The 18,500-nt window shown below is 42.6% G+C and overlaps 1 protein-coding gene across 11 annotated transcripts in view; it reads right to left on the bottom strand.

Annotated features, from left to right (window-relative positions):
* clasp1a (cytoplasmic linker associated protein 1a) overlaps positions 1-18,500 on the bottom strand; it is an 80,831-nt gene that overhangs the window by 17,289 nt on the left and 45,042 nt on the right. For 2 of the 11 annotated variants that reach the window (XM_041056690.1, XM_041056693.1), the window contains exons 12-25: positions 18,257-18,402; positions 16,982-17,117; positions 16,669-16,739; positions 16,333-16,392; positions 15,722-15,799; positions 15,456-15,623; positions 14,564-14,610; positions 13,765-13,935; positions 11,433-11,540; positions 10,132-10,296; positions 8,155-8,313; positions 6,078-6,181; positions 5,404-5,427; positions 4,441-4,685 (exon numbers count right to left, since the gene is read on the bottom strand). In XM_041056690.1, coding sequence (XP_040912624.1) covers positions 4,441-4,685; positions 5,404-5,427; positions 6,078-6,181; positions 8,155-8,313; positions 10,132-10,296; positions 11,433-11,540; positions 13,765-13,935; positions 14,564-14,610; positions 15,456-15,623; positions 15,722-15,799; positions 16,333-16,392; positions 16,669-16,739; positions 16,982-17,117; positions 18,257-18,402 — 1,682 coding nt within the window. The remainder of the gene's footprint in view (positions 1-4,440; positions 4,686-5,403; positions 5,428-6,077; positions 6,182-8,154; positions 8,314-10,131; positions 10,297-11,432; positions 11,541-13,764; positions 13,936-14,563; positions 14,611-15,455; positions 15,624-15,721; positions 15,800-16,332; positions 16,393-16,668; positions 16,740-16,981; positions 17,118-18,256; positions 18,403-18,500) is intronic. The other 9 variants (XM_041056692.1, XM_041056700.1, XM_041056691.1 and 6 more) reach the window with 5 other exon arrangements.

The following is an 18,500-nucleotide window of genomic DNA, read 5'->3' as shown; positions in this document are numbered from 1 at the left end:
GCAGCAGTCTAAGGAAGGACGCCCAGACTTCCCTCTCCCTGGACACTTCCTCCAGCTCTTCCGGTGGAACCCGGAGGCGTTCCCAGGCCAGCTGAGAGACATAGTCCCTCCAGCGTGTCCTAGGTCTTCCCCGGGGCCTCCTGAGACATGCCCGGAACACCTCCCTAGGGAGGCGTCCAGGGGGCATCCTGAATAGATGCCCGAGCCACCCCAACTGGCCCCTCTCGATGTGGAGGAGCAGCGGCTGTACTCTATTTGGCATTGTAATATCTCTATCACAAAGTGGCAGTGGTAAATGATAATGATTATCTTTCAGTGTGGTAGCACTTGAGACTAGCTCCATGAATTTGCGATCTTCAACAGACATTTGGGGTTTCTCCTCATAGTCCTTCTCTGGGAAGTCATGATTGTATTGGGTTACAAGAAGGCTCTCAAGTTTCTTCAGTCCGATCCGATTAACTGATGCCACAGGCCTACCATATTTATCCACAGCTGAAGATGAAGTGAGTGGTCCATTTACCACCCATCCTAAAAGAGTTCTTACAGCATAGGGACCATTGCCTTGACTATTTATAACTTGCCAGGGCTCCATTGCCTTGGGAACATCTAGTCCAATCAGGAGTTCCACATCTGCATTGATTTCTTGCAACTGTATTTCCTTCAGGTAAGGCCACTCACAGAGGTCCTTTTGAGAAAGAATGTTCTCCTTTGTCACTGGTATCTTTGAGTATATGTTTTAGGTAAATCAATAAAATTATTTCCATCCAAATTGCCCACCTGTAGCCCAGTGACTTCAAAACTATCGAATGGTTTATTTTGACCCATTGTTTGTAAGATGACCTTTGTCTTTCGACCTGTAGAATTTAGTTGTCGCATAAGATTTTCTGTACAAAATGTGGCTGTGCTGCCTGGGTCAAGAAAGGCATAGGTTAGAATGGTTTTGTTGCCTCTTGCCATTTTCACCTGTACAGGAACTATGGACAGTTTATCTGTCTGTGAATGTTCTCATTCATCCAGGTCATAGTTCTCTCTTTGAAAATTGAATCGAAGGCAACTGGACTTATGTTTGTCTGGAAAGACGTTTCGCCTATTATCCAAGGGGCTTCATCAGTTCGTATGCATCGGTCTATCTAGTCCGCACTAGTCTGACCAAGAAAGTAGAGTAAGACCCAGGTATTTAACCTGTTGTGGGTGGGTCCACCAAAGTACCTGTGAAAGTACTGGTTTCACCTGACCATTGTTGTGGTCCCCAGTGAACGACAGTCGTCAGGCTCATGTGACCTTGTTTGTGTCTCATGTGAACGACAGTCGTTAGGGTCAGGTGAGTCCCTGGTGGATGACGCTCGTTGAGAGTCGTCTGAGGTTAAGTTGTTTATGTTGTAAATATGGACAGTTTACAATCTTTACCTGCCCCAATATCTTCTTCCTTTTCCACTAATGCTTGAGTTCCGCTGACAGTTCTTCTTCTTTGATCTTGACTAATTTCAACAGGTTTCTCAATGTGCAGTATGGTAGGGTGCTTTCCGTGACAGTGCTGACACGTCATCCTCCTTTTACAGGTTTTACTCATGTGACCTTTGTTTAGACAGCCAAAGCAGATCCCATTTTTCCTCAACAGTTGCACTTTAGCATCATGTGGTTGGGCCTTCAGCATTTCACATTCATCCATCAGATGACTGCCTGCATTGCAAATACAACGGTTATCATCATGTCGTCTGGTTGTTTGTTAGGATGCTGGTTCGTTTCTTGACTTAAAACTTCACTGTTCTTCATTTCAATTGCTATAGCAAAGTTGCTACTCTTCCCCTTATGCTTAGTTTGTTGTTTGAATTCTGTTGTTTGTTGCTTTTGACTATCTTTTGCAATGGCTCTTTTAGGCACAGAATCATGAAGGTCACCAAAAATGGGGTCTTGCAAAATGTGGGCTTGTCTTTCAATGAATGCAACAACATCAGAGAATGTGGCCCTTTGCCCCTTTTCCTCCATGAGTTCGTATGCTGTCGTCCTCCACCTTTCCTTGAGCTTATATGGCAGTTTTGACACAATAAGCTTTAGGTTTGATACAAGATCCAGTTCCTCCATGCTTTTCAATTCTTTCATAACATCCTCTGAGGTAAAGTGCATAGGCATGTAATGCATGTCCATCATCAGATTTAATAGTGTTCCAGCTGAGAGCCTTTTCTATGTAGGAATTTGCAATTTTATTCCATCTGCAAAGTGAATTTTCAATAGTTTCTGTGCTTCAACATATCCTTCATTTGGTTTCATATGAAAACAGCTCCTCACCAGTTCCCTGGGTTGACCACTAGTGTATTGCTCGAGGTAGTAAAGTCTGTCTTCATCATTACTGGTTTTATTTTCAATACCATGTTTAATGGTATTGAAAATAAATGTCTGGTAGCTCAAAAGGTCACCATCAAATACCCAAACTTGTCTGGAGGGGAGGGATGACTCTTTGTGCTGCAACATCAGTAGATCTGCAATATCATTTTGTTTCTGTATCACAGTCAATAGCTCTCTACTGTGGTTATTCGAGTCAGTCTCCTCTGAACTCACACTGCATGGAGGATCCGGTGCTCTCAGATCCTGGGCTGCAGCTGGATCGGAGCTACTTGGTTTAGACGGCTGAATTAGTAGCCTCTGAAGAGGTGTTTTAGGTATAGCTCCTAATTCTCTGTATTTGACAGGGGATACAGTCTCTTCTTTCATGTAGGAATCCACATATTCATTCATGCCATCCTGTCATGTAGGTTGAATGTCAGAACTATCACAAAAACTATCCAAAGCTTTTAATTTGGCTTCAGATGCATCTATGTCAGTTTCTAACTCCATTCTTTCCAATTTGGCTTGTAGTATGTTTTTCTCCATTTCCACAGCCTGTCTCTGTTTCAATGCAGACATTCATGCTTGTAATGCAGCTTTCTCTGCCACAATCTTTAAACATGCTAAGGATATTGATGAGGCCTCCGATTGTCTTGAACATTTAGATTTAGGTTTTTCAGATAAATTGGAGACACTGTCTTGAGGTGCTACAAGCATCTGAGGGTCTGATGTAGAAGTTTTCCATGAATCCACTTCCTGCAGGAATCTGTCAAATATTTCCATTTTGGGCTCATACCAATCTATTGTTTCATTTTCTATTATTTCAGCAGGCAAAAGTGCTTGGACAGCAGCACGAACTTCTTTAAGGTCTTTAACTGCCACATTAAATTGTTCCACGCCATTCAAAATCCTCACGGCATCTCCACCTTCAGCAATCAGCGCTCTTACTTCGTTCATTTTGCGCGTGCACATGCCCAGGCTTCCTCTGCGCTGTCTTTAATTCATTGTCCATTTTTACACTGTCGTCTTCAGCAGTCATTCTGTATGTACATAATTACAGTTCAAAACTCATCTTCAATTAATTTAATTTTTCCCATTCACTCTTACTCTTAATAAACTTTTGTCATTCCACAGTTGATTTCATGGGGATTAATTTGCCAACCTTTCGATCTGCCTTGCTTTTGTTTCTTTTGTTTCCTCACTGGCCTCCACAGCTGGCTCCTCGCGTCCTACTGATTGCTCTCTTGAGGCGTCCCAGGCGCACGGCCTTTCCAGTATTTCATTCATAAAATCCATGCGTAAATTCTTGCCTTCACTCCATAATTCATCCATTGTTAGTCTATAGGTCCAGTCTTGATTTCAGTGGATCCGAGGTCTTTTGACTATTTTATGGCATTCCTATTGTTTTAAATCCGTGCCATCATAAAAGGGCTCCACTGGCTTGACTCACATGTTCCAAAAACAATGCAAAATTCACAGATGTCGAATTCATTGTTTTAGGAATTGTCCATTTCCTAAAAGGATCTGAACAAAAGAAAAGGTTCCTACCCCCCTCTTTCCACAGGTGATCAAATTAAAACGACTGACGTCACTACGCTGATGCTTACTTAATTTCTTTAACATAAACAGATGACCTAAATATACATTACAAAACATAAAAATGGCTCTAACAGAGCTTAGGCAGCAACCAGCAAGGCAGGTGCTGATTTATCTATCCAGAACTGTTCAAGGAAGTGATGGACTTACTTCAATGGGGACTGTTCGGCCATTTTCTGTCATTCCAGTTCACTTTATGTTTATCCCATGCTCATGTCAGGTGAGATGGAAGGTAGCAGTGCTAAAGATTCACATGGTGGAGGCTTGCAACTAAAGCCCCAACTGGATGTTTTTCTCTACAGGAGGTGGGGTGAAAATCAGAACATTACCTGTGCTGATTTTCTTACTGTGCTTCCCACTGTTCAGAGATATTACATCATTGCATCCCGGTTATAGTCTTTGGTGATACTGGAACAAGCTGGTCGCACAGTACCAAAGCTCACATTTCCATTCTGGCACTTCATATTCCCAGTCTGACTTTATGTTTGTCACTTGAGCCGAGACTCATGAATTCAAACCCACCTCAGTATTCTTTGGCTCTTGAGGAGATTCTGCAGGCCCAGCAGGCCCTCCTTCCTCTCTGACCAGTTGGAGCTGGCACAGTGGTTGAGGACCTCCGCGACGTCCTCTGTCTGGCGCAGGTAATGAGGTATGCCTCCGTTTCGTGAACCGTACGAGCGCTCCGAGCAGGCGCTGGATGCATCACTGTTGGCATCATCATCAGAGTACATCCCAGGTGATTCGTACCTCCGCCTCAGTGGCTTCCTCTACAGGAGAAAGAATAACGCAGAAGAAATGTAAGACATGCAGCGTGAAACCTAATTGTTAACTAAGCTCTGCAGGAAAAGTACTTGAAAAGGGTGAATAAACTCAGGCATGAGATAAGAATCTTTGATACAAGGTCACCAGTTGCATCAGGTAGCCATGCACTTCTCTGTACTGTTGTGTGAAATGTACATCTCATGTTTTGTTCTGTGGACGTTACTTTTAACTTAAATTTATACATACACATAGTATAACATTTCTCAGATAAAAATTAGTCAAATCATTTTTTTGTTTTGCATGAACATCAAAAGCCAGTCAAGCGGTGCCACATGTCAAAGCAAAGGTCTTGACTATGAATGCAGTGCAGAGGGGAATGCTTCAAACAGAAGAGTGGTTTTAACCTCATGAGACTTTTTAAAAAATACACATGAATGAATAATGTACCAAAGCGGTTCACCACATTAATACGACAATGCAAAAATAAATAAATAAATAAATAAAAAGCAACTCTTTGCTCGGGTACCATAGATGCACACATCTGAGATGCAATGGACATAAACACTCAGGGCAAAATGAAATTTCAAAATAAATAAGACTGGGGTTGAGGGGTGTCATGAGCCAATATAATGAGCCAAGTCGCATTATCATTTTATTTATTATTTTATATATTAGTGTGTGATGGCGTGGATATACAAAACAGTATGTAAAATGGCCAACTACCTTATTCCTGGAGTCTCCTAACAGCTGAAATGATAACAACCAAGAGGGAAAGATGAGAGAGGGAAGGTTTAAAGGAGTAACAAAGACCAAGTACAGTTCTGGGTATGCAAAAGAGGACAAGACTAGACATTCAGTGTGTGAGATCATGGCTCAGATACGCTTTTCCCTTTTTTTTTGACAGTTAAAGAAAAAAAAAAAACCTTAATAATACATTAACAAAAAAAAAATCAAACATTCTGTTCTATGAGCTTATTTGTGAAGAATGATAAACTAGTGATATCAGAGATCTAAGACTGTAACCTTATCAAACTGGACCAGTTTCTAATACAGGTGTCCAAGCTAAGAACAAACTCTGATAGGTGTATTTGAAATAACATCTGTCCCTGCGACAAAACTGAGTAAGCAAACCAGAAACTGGGGTTTAGCTTTGTGAAGCTAATTATGCTAATTATGGTAAAAGCATCATAACCTAGACCCAGACCTAGTCCCATATAAAGTTAGCAGTCTAAGCTAGCAGGGATGAGGCCCTTGCAACCCAACTCTGAATAAGCACTTAAATCATTTAAAACACCTTTTTCAATGTTTACATGAAAACCTTGCCATGTTCTTGCTTCAAAAACAACAGACTGAATAACAAAAGTCTCTCCTGAAGTCAGGATCCCACAGAGACTTACCAAAGCGTCTGCAACTGCCGCCTCCACCTCGGTGCCAGTATTAAGGACCCTCATGGCATTGACTGATGCAGAGATTCTCGCTTGATGGATCAAACCGTATCGGTCTAAACAGGAAGTGGGAAAAAGGTAAAAGAAGAAAGAAAGACAGCGAGTCAGGCTTAGTATGAGAGATGTCACTATAACTTACCTGAATACACAAAAGCAAAGGTTGTTTTTTTTTTTTTTTTAACAGCTTACAGAGAAACTATTTCTTTTGGACACATTTGGATATAAATCAACATACTGTAAAATAATGAGCTGAAAAGATCATTAGAAGTGAATATTCTCAATTATCCAACCACCAAAAGCAAAAAGAAAAGAAACAAGTTACAAAAGAAAACCCCAAACACCACAACAATGACCAGGCCCTCGGGCAAAAGCACAGGCATATATTGCAGCTATGTTGTTTCCCCGGGAGATGCACCAAAGAGGGAAAAAGAGGGAAAAACAAATCAAAAATAAACCACAAACTTATATCTTACAAATGAAAACAACAGAGGCACAATTCACATGACAAAACCAGATGGAAGCAGATAACAAAACAGGCTCCTCGTGAGCAAATAAACAGAACTTTTTAAATGCAAATCCACCGAAACTGCAAACAAACCACAGGCTGCCAGATAAAACACAACTGAAAAATCAATCTAAGTGGCAAGAAACAACAAATACAGCCAAACTGAGTCAGCGTATCAAAGACTGTAGATGACAGTTCCACGAAATATCACAGCTAAAATGAAAACGGTTCGTGTAAAGCACTGAAAATGTAAAGTGGTGATTAAGAGACAAGCAGATGAAAACATGATGTTTCCCTTTACATGCTAAACAGATGCACTCGCTACTTGCTTACCTTTCCTGTCTGCTAAAACACTGAAGTAAAATGCTCTAAAATCAAAATAACTGGAGTGAAATAAAGTAACTGAATGATGGATGCTGATTACTGTCACATCACTGAACACAACCGCAGGGGCATGCTGGTATAGTAGGCATTACTGCCTCCACCATAGGTGGATTGGAGGGAACCAAGAGGGACTGGGAGGATGGGGGGGGGGTGTCTGAGCATGCAGGTCACCTGACTGGCCGTGGGGGTCGGCTGTGGAGAGAGCGCTGGTTGAACGGGAGTGACGTCGAGAGGCTGCGGGGGGACAGGAGAGGTGGGCAAAATCCGGACCGGGGTGTTAGTGACAAACACACACACACAAAAAGGTCTAACACCAACCCGAGACTCAGACGCCATTTTCATCCTGCTGCACTGACCATCACACACCACTGGCCCTTTTGTTTTTGTTCTTCTTTAGATAAAATGATGACGTCTGGGTTGATATTTATCTTTTTTTTCTTTTCTTTTTTTTTTTTTTTTAATTGCTGTGTGTTGATGATATGACATAAAACTGATGCTTTTTTTTAAAAAAAATCAAAACTTATTATGAAGGAGTCTGACTCCGCCTTTATAGAGATTCTACTGAGCTTTGCAATGTGAATGGATATTGGACCTTGGACATACATAAAGGAGGTGGCCCTTTATTCTTGACCTGTAAATCAAGTCAAACTTAAAAAAAAGTGTATACATCATACACACATGACACCAACAAGGCACCAACATGCTCAGCAGTGACATACTTCTAAACTCCTGCCTTAGATAGATGACAAAGCTACGAGCACAGAGCTATGGCATCACTTCCCAGAATGCCACAGCACAATAACTGCATTAACACTGGTTCCAGCTTAATGTTACTTTGTTACTTAAAACATCTTAGAAAAAAAAACAAAAACAAAACAGGATTTAGACAAGAAAAAAAAAGAAGCTGCATCCAGCACATACAACAGTAAACTTCCCTAGACCCACAAAGACACTCAGTTAGATCATGCACAGAGAAAGACAGGCAGAGACATAGTGGCTGTCAGATACAACATGGAACACCAATAACAGACAGTAGATGGGATGGGAGGCTCGTGTAAGCATCTGGTAAAGACTGTCCGGTTGGGACTCTCTGGGCTGGAACAGCCAATCCATGACAGCTATTAGCTCAGCAGTACTCACCCAGAGGAGCGAAGCCCCGAGCAGGGCTGGTGTCGCGGCTGCTCTCGCGACTGGTGTCGCGACTGCAACCTTGACTCATGCTGGGACGGGGAATGCGGCTCCGGGCTAGCGTGCGGTAGGGAAGAGCAGCAGGAAGAAGAGCTTTACCACACAGGCTGGCTGTCAGGACAACAAGTTAGGCGGGAGTGTCAGTATGCATTCATGGGGGAATGTGGGGGTGAGAGTCAGAGGTGGGGAAAAGAAGAGGGGGTAAAGGTTATGAAAGATGACGACTTAAAGTACAGAGCCCTGCAGGCGACAATGGTACTACAGTGGAGCTGAGAGAAAAAGCAACTGTTCCCTTTATTTACTTAAGGAAAGGAATGTGCTCAGGAAATTTACTGACACAACAGACAGTATGATAGACTGTCCAATATTTAAAGGTCTCATTCTCTGGGGAGCATGAATGTGCTAACCAAAATTCATGGCAATCACATTTAGATGTTTAGTTTTTTTTTTTTTAATTAATGCACAATTTTGTGGTGACAGTGACACCATGAAGGAGTTCAGGCGGTTACCAGCGTTATTACAAATGATCTGCAGGGGATCCTGAATAGAAAAAACTCATTTCTTTGCAACCCTGCCAGTAGTTTTTCAAATATCTTGTTCAGAACAAAAGTGTGAAGGGTTGAACAGAAAATCATCTGAAAAACTGATAAAGAATAAAAGTGAAGAGAGGAAAGGAAAAGAAGAAAGGTAAAACAGAAAGAAGCAGTGGCTGAGCAGAGTGCTGGGGAGGGAGGCGGTGAAAAAGCATACTGCTAGTTAGACAAGGTTTGGGACAGTCTGGACACTCCAAACAACAACTCAAACTTTGTACTTGTAACAAAGATTAGACACACAAGAAAAGATTACTGGGTTTGTAACTTAAATAATACAAATGCAACACATCAAACTGAATCAAGTTGTTAAAAAAAAAAAGAGTAATCAAGGGACATGAACCGTATCTTCTCCTCATCAAACAAATATTGTCTGTATGTAAATATTAATAATCCGTTTCTTTTGACTAAAGACAAACTGAACAAAACTGAAGGATCTGCAGTTTCATCAGAAACTATCAGTCTATCAGAGAAGGTCATCAACCCAACCCAGACAAAAGGAGGAAAAGGATGTTGCAGCAGACTGTCAGTAAAGGTATGACTCAGCCTGATATCTCCATCAAAGGTGTTCAGACTTAAGACACTCAATGTTAGCCAGCGACGCAATTTCACCCTAATGGTGCTGACTAGCACAGAACAACAGTTATTTCATTATGTCTGTAATTTCAACCTTTAGTTTCAATTAAATCTGGGCACAGATGTTTTCATACAACCACTACAACACCGATAACCACTGCTCCCTCTCAGCCAATCATACATAAACCTGCATCTGTCAGGACTGTGTAGCTGAGGACAAAAACTATACATGAATTGTGTACAGTTTCATCACGATGAACAAAGGACGAGCAGAAGTGAGAACCATCCTAAAAGCAGACACAGTTTTCTCTGTCAGCTGAACTGTCTTTGTAAATAAAAGATAAGCCAGCTGTGCTCTGTGGTGGACAATAATACTCTGTGTTTATCATTGAGTACGTGAGCGCTGCAGTATTTCAAAAGACAACACAAAAACACCAGTCTCTCTCTTTATCGGGGAGTTAAGATAGGAAAGTGCAGTTTCACTTGTTTTTGACATAATCTTGCGTCGACATATGTCACTTATCAGTACATGTGTGCATGTGCTGTATGGTCATAAGTACACCTGTGTGGTCAATAAACATGTGACCGGTCAGTGTCACTCCTCCAGTCTGGTCACATCTGCTCATGTGGGCACGTTCACGCATAATTTGAAACTTTATATCAAAGCGAGATTAAAGTTTGTTTAAAGACTGGTCCTGCAGGACCACAGCAGCTTGTTTCTAAAGAAAGAGTAAAGTGTGTGAGCTGTGAGTCCTGGTCTTACCGAGACCCAGTCGGCTGGGACTCGTCTCTCGGCTGCAGCCCTGGCTGCGAGGGATCCTGCTGCGCTTGTCAGCTGGCGTGGTGGAGGCCGACACCATGGCTCGGGGGATCCGGCCATAGCTGCTGTGGCCGAGCAGCTTGCCTGGGGAGCTGGAGCGACTGCCGGCTGTCGGGAGAGAGGAGACAGGCGAACACAAAAGAAAATAATCACAGATCAGAGTCAGCGTGGCTGCAGTAAGGTTAGGGCAGTGGCATAGTCTTTAACAACATGCTTGGACTATTTAGTCAAATCTCACAGGTCCTGTGGAAACAGAGCCACTGCGATGGGGACAGTGCAGCAACATAAACGGCGATGTAACATATTATAATATATTCTTCCACTTTCATTAAGCGTAAACCTACGTCAATGAAAATTATTTTAGCGACAACACAGAAGTGGGAGGCAAACACAAATTCATAGAAGATGTTACAGCCTAGACACACACAGGGTGAGGGGCTGGACCTACTCTCTAGCTAACTGCGCTGTGGGGAGATATTTACTGTGGCACCAGTCACCAGTGGGAACATACAGCGTTTCAACAGTGAAAACAAAGACAACAAAATGGCCGACGGCTGATATTTCCAACTCCAAACAGCTTCTCGTACTGTAGGAGGGGAGAGGAATCAGAAACAAAAACTGAACGTAATGAGTGACACATGCTGCTACTATCCATGGAGAAACAAACATAAAAGTCTAAAAATAACGGGACAACGTGCTACAGGGAGGGGGCGGTGCTCGGGGATGAGGCGTCTGGCTTGTGATTGGATGAAGCTGAGGCCTTACCACTGATGGGATTGGCTGATCTGGATCCTGGGTGATGGAAGCAATAGGCAGGACAGGGTGGAGATTGAGAACGGTCAAAATGAGACAGAGGAGGGTTATGTTTATTGACTTTACCCAGCATGCCCGGCTGTGAACATGTTAGGTGTGTACTGATCACTCACAGATCTCAAGAATATACTTATAGAAACCAAAACACACACATATACAGTATACTTAAAACAGCAGCACACACACTGCGCATGCATGGAGGCACATGGGCAGAAATCCACAAGATTTGTGAGTGACCGGAAGTTTTTTTTTTTTCCCAGGGTGAGAAACATTACACACACAAACAAGAGACACCAAGACATTTAGTATGATCTCAATGCAGACAAAGATCATACTCAAATATGAAAGCGTCAGGTTGGTACACAGCGTGCACACTCATAGCTATGAAATGCTGACCTTGATGAGAATGTGTGTGAAGTTTGTATACATACGCTGGGACTGGGAGACCACTTTGGCTCGGCTGCGCCCCCTGCTGTCCACCACTGAAGTAGTGGCTCCGCCCACGCTGCCGGAGCTTTGTCTCCTCGTACGAACGCGACCTGGATGAAGACGGAAGGAGTGAGGGAGTGGAGAGGAGAGAGGGAGAGGGAGAGGAATGGGATTGATTAATCTGAATGAGCTCTCAAATTTTCACCCCCAACCCTGGACAGAGATGCTGTAGAAGAAAAAGTCTGGGGAGACAGAATGAAGAAAACCTGGACAAGGGGACAGAAGGGGAAAACAGACAAACTGGGGTCCATTAGTACTGAATAATTCTCAGTGTTCGTTTTAACCTTGCAGCCCAGGTTCAAGATTGTGGTTGGAGTTTGCCTGTGAGCACAATGCTAGTGCTAAGACATGAAGACACTTTTAAGTATTTGTGTCATGTCCCACTCAGATGCCTTCATGTGTTTAAACAAACCCTAAGAAATACTGGCAAACAGTTCGGTCTGGAGAAAGACAAACACAGAGAATCCTTTGCGGATGCCTATACCCTATACCCTGTGTTTGAAAAGGAATCTGCAAATGTAAGAAATCCTCTGATATACTGAATTTATTCACATCTTCACGTCACACACTTTTTACAGTGAAGAGAATTTATTATTTTTTTATTTTTATTTATTAGATGTTTAGACATTTAGACATTTGATTTCAGTTCAGAGTAGCCCACACACTCACACGTGCTCGCCAAAAATAACACTCTCATTTCTACAGTCTCAGCCAGTCTGTGTGAGGTGTGATAAAAACGAGGGACACTGCAATCAGCGAGTCCACCAGAGGAGTCTTTGATAAGTTGGGGGCAAAATCCATCGCACCTTGAGCATCTAGTGTAGTCTGTTACACAACATACCAACAATAGAGCCTCGGAAATGGTGACTGCGATAACAAGAATTACACTGCAAGCTAAAAATAACATTCTCCTTTAGGTGGAGAGGACGTGTTACTCTGGGATTTCAACACACGCAGTGTTCTCCTGTGCTGTTCATCAACATTCACCACATTGTATCACCACATTTTTTTTTTTTTTTTTTTACCCCTGGTTAAACAATGGATAAGCTTCTTTTGTTTGACAAGAATTTACAACTAGATAATTTTATTTGTGGGTCACTAATAAAAACAAAAAAATTAAGATTTGTATGAAACCCTAAGTGATACCAAGAAAACCGATGGTATGATTGTATAGAGTGAATTTAGAATGGACTATGGTTATATGTATCCACCATGAGGAAACTCCACATAATAAGGACAGTTTAAAGCTTGGGTCAGATGTTGAATACAGAACCCGTTTAGTTTGTGAAACTTCAGATTTGTTACAGTGACACATAAAGGACACAGGAAAAGAAATCAAGAAAGAAAGATGAAAACAACCTTTTCTATCAACTATAAACAACCCTGTAGAAAACAACCCTATGGTATAAAACAGTGACGCAGGACTTTATCTCTGTGTAAGTAACAAAACTGATATGGATACGGTTGTTAGGGTTACAGTCAGACCATAGAATCCATGCAGACAGTCCATGCAGAGGTCCACACAACTGACGACCACTTGGGAGGGATGGGGGGAGTAAAGAGAAGAAAAGAGGGCACGGATGAAGAGAAAAGATGTAAATGTGTAGCCCGTGACAGCTGACAGAAAGACACACTCACACATTTTCTCTTTTTTAAGCATTCACAAACAGACACACAAGTCTTACCATCACTTTTACCGGGAGCGCCATCTTTTGGGGATTTAAGAAAGGCGGTGCAGCAGCGAGTGGAAGGAGAGGTATAGAGGAAGACATTAGTAGCAATTGAAGCAGGAGCAGGAGTGAGTGGGTAAGCAAGGGGCCTCCTCGTCGTTAGTAATGGCCGTTATCGAGCCGTGGGGACTCATCGGAGGAGGAAAAGGGGAAGGAGAGAAGTTTGCATGGGAAAAAGATTACAGTAGATCTCAGATGTATCGGCGGAGGATGGCTTAAACATACCCCATTAGCTTAATATGTTAGTGAAAACATCCTTAAAAAGTTATGAGGGGTTTTCATCACGCTAGAGGGTTACTCAGCCTCATCGCCATCGATTAGTCAGAGGTGTCAACGCAGGATTTAAACAGTTCCTGCTGACAGAACAGTCTAATGACAACCTTAGTCGTCATTAATAATCCCAGTCAGATCCATAAAAGCCAGTGAGTACAAGAGAAAATGTTGTAATAGTTCATGATGACGGGAGACTTTGAAGAATAATCACTTCAATCGGCCACTGTTAACAAAAGAGTTTAGATAAAGAGAGAGATGACTGAGGGGTTACCTAATGAGGCGTAGGACCCCGGGGGAAGGGCAGCTGCGGAGCTGAACGGTGAGGAGGCGGGGACGGTGGACAGACGTGACTTGGCGTTAGAGGCGGCGTTTACATCAATGTCGCTACGGGAACGCTGGAGAGAACCCGGCGTACTAGGCACCCTGGTGCTCACCAGCTTACCTGGAACAGCACAAAGCAAACAGTCAAATGACGCATGTAGTATCAGATGAAATACTTAGATCTAGTTCTTAACCTAACAGACTACACTCATGACTGTTCTTGAAGATGGTTTTTGTTTTTGGCTCCACTCTGACTTAATCTCTAGAGACTGCTGAGTGTGAAAATCCCAGGAGATCATCAGCAACACTCAGACCAGCAGTTAAAGTCACTGAGATCACATTTTTTCCTCAGTCTGGTGTTTGATGTGAGCATTGACTGGAGCTCCTGACCTGTATGGTCTTACCTGCATGAATACGCAGGTATAAAGTGCTTGCTTAGATTTCTTAATTTTTACATTGTTATTTAGAATACTTAAAGAGCGTTTCACTTATCGCTGTGGCAGGTGAACTTCTCAATTAAGTCCAACCACTAACCTGTAGATTAGCGATGCTGGGGACAGCATGTACATAAGATCTTGATTAAGCCATTTCATCCACTGCATCAGCACAGTGTATATTATTATTATTATATTCTTAACTGCTTTCTCCCTACAAACTTCACCACAAGTCTAACTTTACATCCATGTCACTTCAGGGGAAAACCCCACACAAAGGGATAGGACATAATATGACAAATGAAAGTGGCTTACTCCTTGTGATGCTCCCTCCAATGACACTCTTCACAGATAATGGTCGGCTGAAAAAAAAAAAGAAAGAAAGAAACAGCAAGACACGTTTTAGACGTCACACCTCAACCCGGTGAGCAACTGACAGGTATTGTACTTATGTGCCTTATTTATATAAAAGGTATGGATCAATTATATTGAACAGCGTTTTAGATAAAAAATAATAATGATAAATGGCTCATGTACATTGTGTTTCTTTACAGCACAACATGTAGAATTAAAACTTGGGGGTTTGCAATTCTATTCAACATGTTATGTTACTATGTTACTGTTTGTAATTAGCATCAGTTTGAAAACCTTGCTGTGACAGGAAATACAAATAAAATAAAATAAAGATGAGCTCATCCCCATAAACGCAAATACCCCTTTGAAACACACACGCACACACACACAAACTGATGACGACAACAGCTGTAGTCCTGATGGATCGAATATGAGGTCATTAGCCAACACGCTCCGCAGGGAGTCTATAAACTGATCGCAGTCATCCGTGTGTGTGTGTGTGTGTGTGTGTGTGTGTGTGTGTGTGTGTGTGTGTGTGTGTGTGTGTGTGTGTGTGGCTGTGAGTGAGAGCGCTCCCCCGTCTGCTGCCCATCTAACAATAATTACCAATGTTTTTACAATCATCAACAAGACAGATGCATTAGTGGTTTGCTCCAATCAATTACAGCAAACAGATGTGCAAAAGCTTTGAGAAGACAGAAAAAGGCAGGAGACAGGACAGCAAAGAAGAAGATAGAGTTGGACAGAAGGAGGTGGAATCTCAGGGCCAAGTAAAGCAGGAGAGTAAACATGAAGCAACAGGGACGTGAATGAGGGGAGAAGAGTGAGGACAGAAGGGCGTCACAGTTCTTACTTGAGACTCTCCTGGGAAGACGATGACGAGCGGTCAGACTGGGGTAGAGACACAATGCTGTCGGAGCTCTTCAGGTGAGACTGGAGGGCCTTCTGATAGGTGGACTCCAGCGCCTGGAACAGGTGCTCTGCCTCTCGACTGTAGTGACCATGGAAACCCCAATAGCACCTACAGGTGAAGACCGGGGAAAAGGAGAAGATGAGATGAAGAAAGATTTTCGGTTCAGCCAGGGTGAAAACTGGCGAATACCCTTAAACAGCACTTACTTTCTCGCGATGGATCTGGCCTCAGAGTCAGCATCGTGTATGCCTTTCTTGATGGTCTCAGTCAGGACAGCCACGTGTCTGGGATAGTAAGGGAACATGGTGAGGAGGACACAAACCGTTAACCTCACGTCAAGATGGAACCACAGGGAAAGTCTATTTCTTCCCTCTTTCTCCTGTGCTGTTTCTTCCAGTTTTATTCCTCTGCTGGTCCACAGGGAATGTGGCCACCCACAGGATTTTTCGCATGCTTTTTAAAGTCTCTGCTGCGGGTTGTCATGGCTACAGGGACGGAAAGTTGCCTTATTGCTTGAGGTCTTGGTGATGACAGCTCTCTCAGGACTCATCAATTTAATGGGCCTCATCAGTGGCGCACCCAGCCAATGCTAACTCAAATGTTAGCAAACTCAAATGTCATCGTGTGAGAGGAGAAGCAGCGTCTCTGTCTCACCTTCACTGCACATGAGCACCCACACAAGTATGTTCTGCTCAAAACATACACACACATTTCACTACTTCATCCACCTGACACACACGACATACACACATGCAAAGTACTGTGGCAGTTTTGGAGCAAACAGCAGAAATCCTTCTGCTCTAGAGATTCATCTCACCTTTCCAGTGTATTAGTGTGCCACTCTTGTAACATGAGGTCTAGGAACTCATAACAGCGCCTGGAAAAGGAGACAAAGTTAAACACTTCTGAAGCTTGAAAAAAAAACAGGACACAGGAACAAAAATATACCCTGAAGAAGTTCTGTTCAAACAAAGGTGCTACTGTAAAAAAACCAAACAAGAACACTATAATCAGCATTTGATTCTGAAGGCAGAATTTAAAAGGATTATGTCTTGGAAATAATTATAATCTGTGCTTGATATAAATGAATGTAAACGAAATCAGTCATGCAGCTTTTACTTTTGGCCTGTACCAGTAATAAAGGTCTTCTTACCGTCTTACTGCTACTGATTTGGAGGTGCAGTTACTGGTGATGATGGGGATGAGGCGTGGGTAGTGTGTGTGCTGCAGAGGAAAGACAAAAACACACACAGTGTATTTCATTTTAAATCCAAAAGAAAGGTTTCATTATTTCTTTTCACAATTATTTCAAGATATGGAAGTTAAAATTTGTGGTGGGGTTTAGTGTTGTTAAAAATAAAAAAAAAACCAAAGTGACAGAAGTTTAAAACTGAATAAATGGATGAATAAAAATATTTCCCGGCCACCAGAGAAACCACATCAACCCTCCGCTCTAGATGTCTCACCCTGAGGATGAGGCGGATGGCGGCCATCCCGGACGTGGCCATGACTTTGGCACTGTTGGGCACAAGGTTCAGCAGAGTGGGCATCACGCTCTCCGCTCCATGGTCAAACTTGTTACCCAGAATCGACGACAAATGTCTGCCAGAAGGGAAAAAGAGGGAAGAACACAGCGTTAAAGAACAAACGGAAACCCAATCAGATGATCCGTTCATGCTGATGTGAAATGCCAAAGATGACTCTGGCCAGTGTGTAAAATGTACAGCTCCTCCACACAACTAATATATAGAAGTTTATTTATTTTTTGCATTTTAGCTTAGGTGTAAGAGGCAAAGAGTTTTTTCGAGGTAAAAAGCAGCTGTCAGTTGTCGGTAGAAGGAAACAAAAACTGTGGAAATACTTCACTCTCACAAATCAATAGACACCTTATAGCTGGTAATGGTTTTAAAAAAAAAAAAAAAAAAAAAAAGGGGGAAAAATTCAATATCTAATCTACCTCAGCTGGAGAATGTCAGCACCGGATTGAGAAGCATGCTGCGATGGTGTCATTACGAGGGATGACAGGATAAACGTGGCTCCCATCCATTCATCAACCTACTGCTCTTTCAGTGCGTCTCTGTTCTGTTCCACCTCATCAGGGTTGTATTAAAATTTGGATGACGGATGTTTCTGGGTGGAGAGCACGCTGCTCATTTCATATCCGAGCAGGTCTCCTTTTCATTAGCTTAAGTACGTGGAAAGAAAATACTTTAGCATGCTTTTTTTTTCCTTGTACAGTCTAATCAGTCACAAACTCCAGTTAATGTCACCGCTGCCAATCACAGCCAATATGGCTGTCTTGGCAGGGCAACTGACTGTGATGATTACCATCTTATTAGGTTCTACCAGTCAGTTTTTCACTGTATTATTATGTGGAGTGTACTTAAAAAGGCTTAAAATTAACATTTGGAAATCAAAGGAACAGGACAGGTAAACCATGTAAAAAAAAAAAAAAGAGACTACAACAATTTTGGAATGAGAAAAGTCTCTAAGGCATCCTCACTTTGAGATGAAGGCTAATGTCTGAAACTGGGTGCAAGTGGTGAAAATGTACAATTCTCCAGCAAATTATTAAATTAGTACTATTATTAGTCTGGGAAAGGGAATGTACTGGGTAGTTCTAACAAAGGGCTCCAACAAAAGTTCCCAGACTGAAGCCGATGTAAAATGGAACTGTTGTTTCCCAGAAAGACTCAGAGGTCTGTGCAGGACAGTTCATCCTCCTCAGCCTGGGATCTTACCCCAGCGTGATGCAGGCCTCGCGGACCACCTGGGAGCGCAGGTCTTTCGCCGACAGTTTGAGAGGTGCCTCCAGGAGACGCAGCTGCTGAGAGAAACCCTCGTATTCGGCGGCCCCGGCCAACATGAGCGAGCGGACCTTCTTCAGCTGGAGAAGAACAAGAAAGAGGAGGAGAATGAGACAGAGGCATGTTTTGGTATATCATCACTAAATTCCTGCACTTGTACGCCATGTGCGTGTGTGGA

Source organism: Toxotes jaculatrix, chromosome 15 (genome assembly GCF_017976425.1).
Source record: "Toxotes jaculatrix isolate fToxJac2 chromosome 15, fToxJac2.pri, whole genome shotgun sequence".
Taxonomy (NCBI): domain Eukaryota; kingdom Metazoa; phylum Chordata; class Actinopteri; family Toxotidae; genus Toxotes; species Toxotes jaculatrix.
Note: the sequence above shows the minus strand (reverse complement) of the source record. Positions and strands in the feature narration are given on the sequence as shown.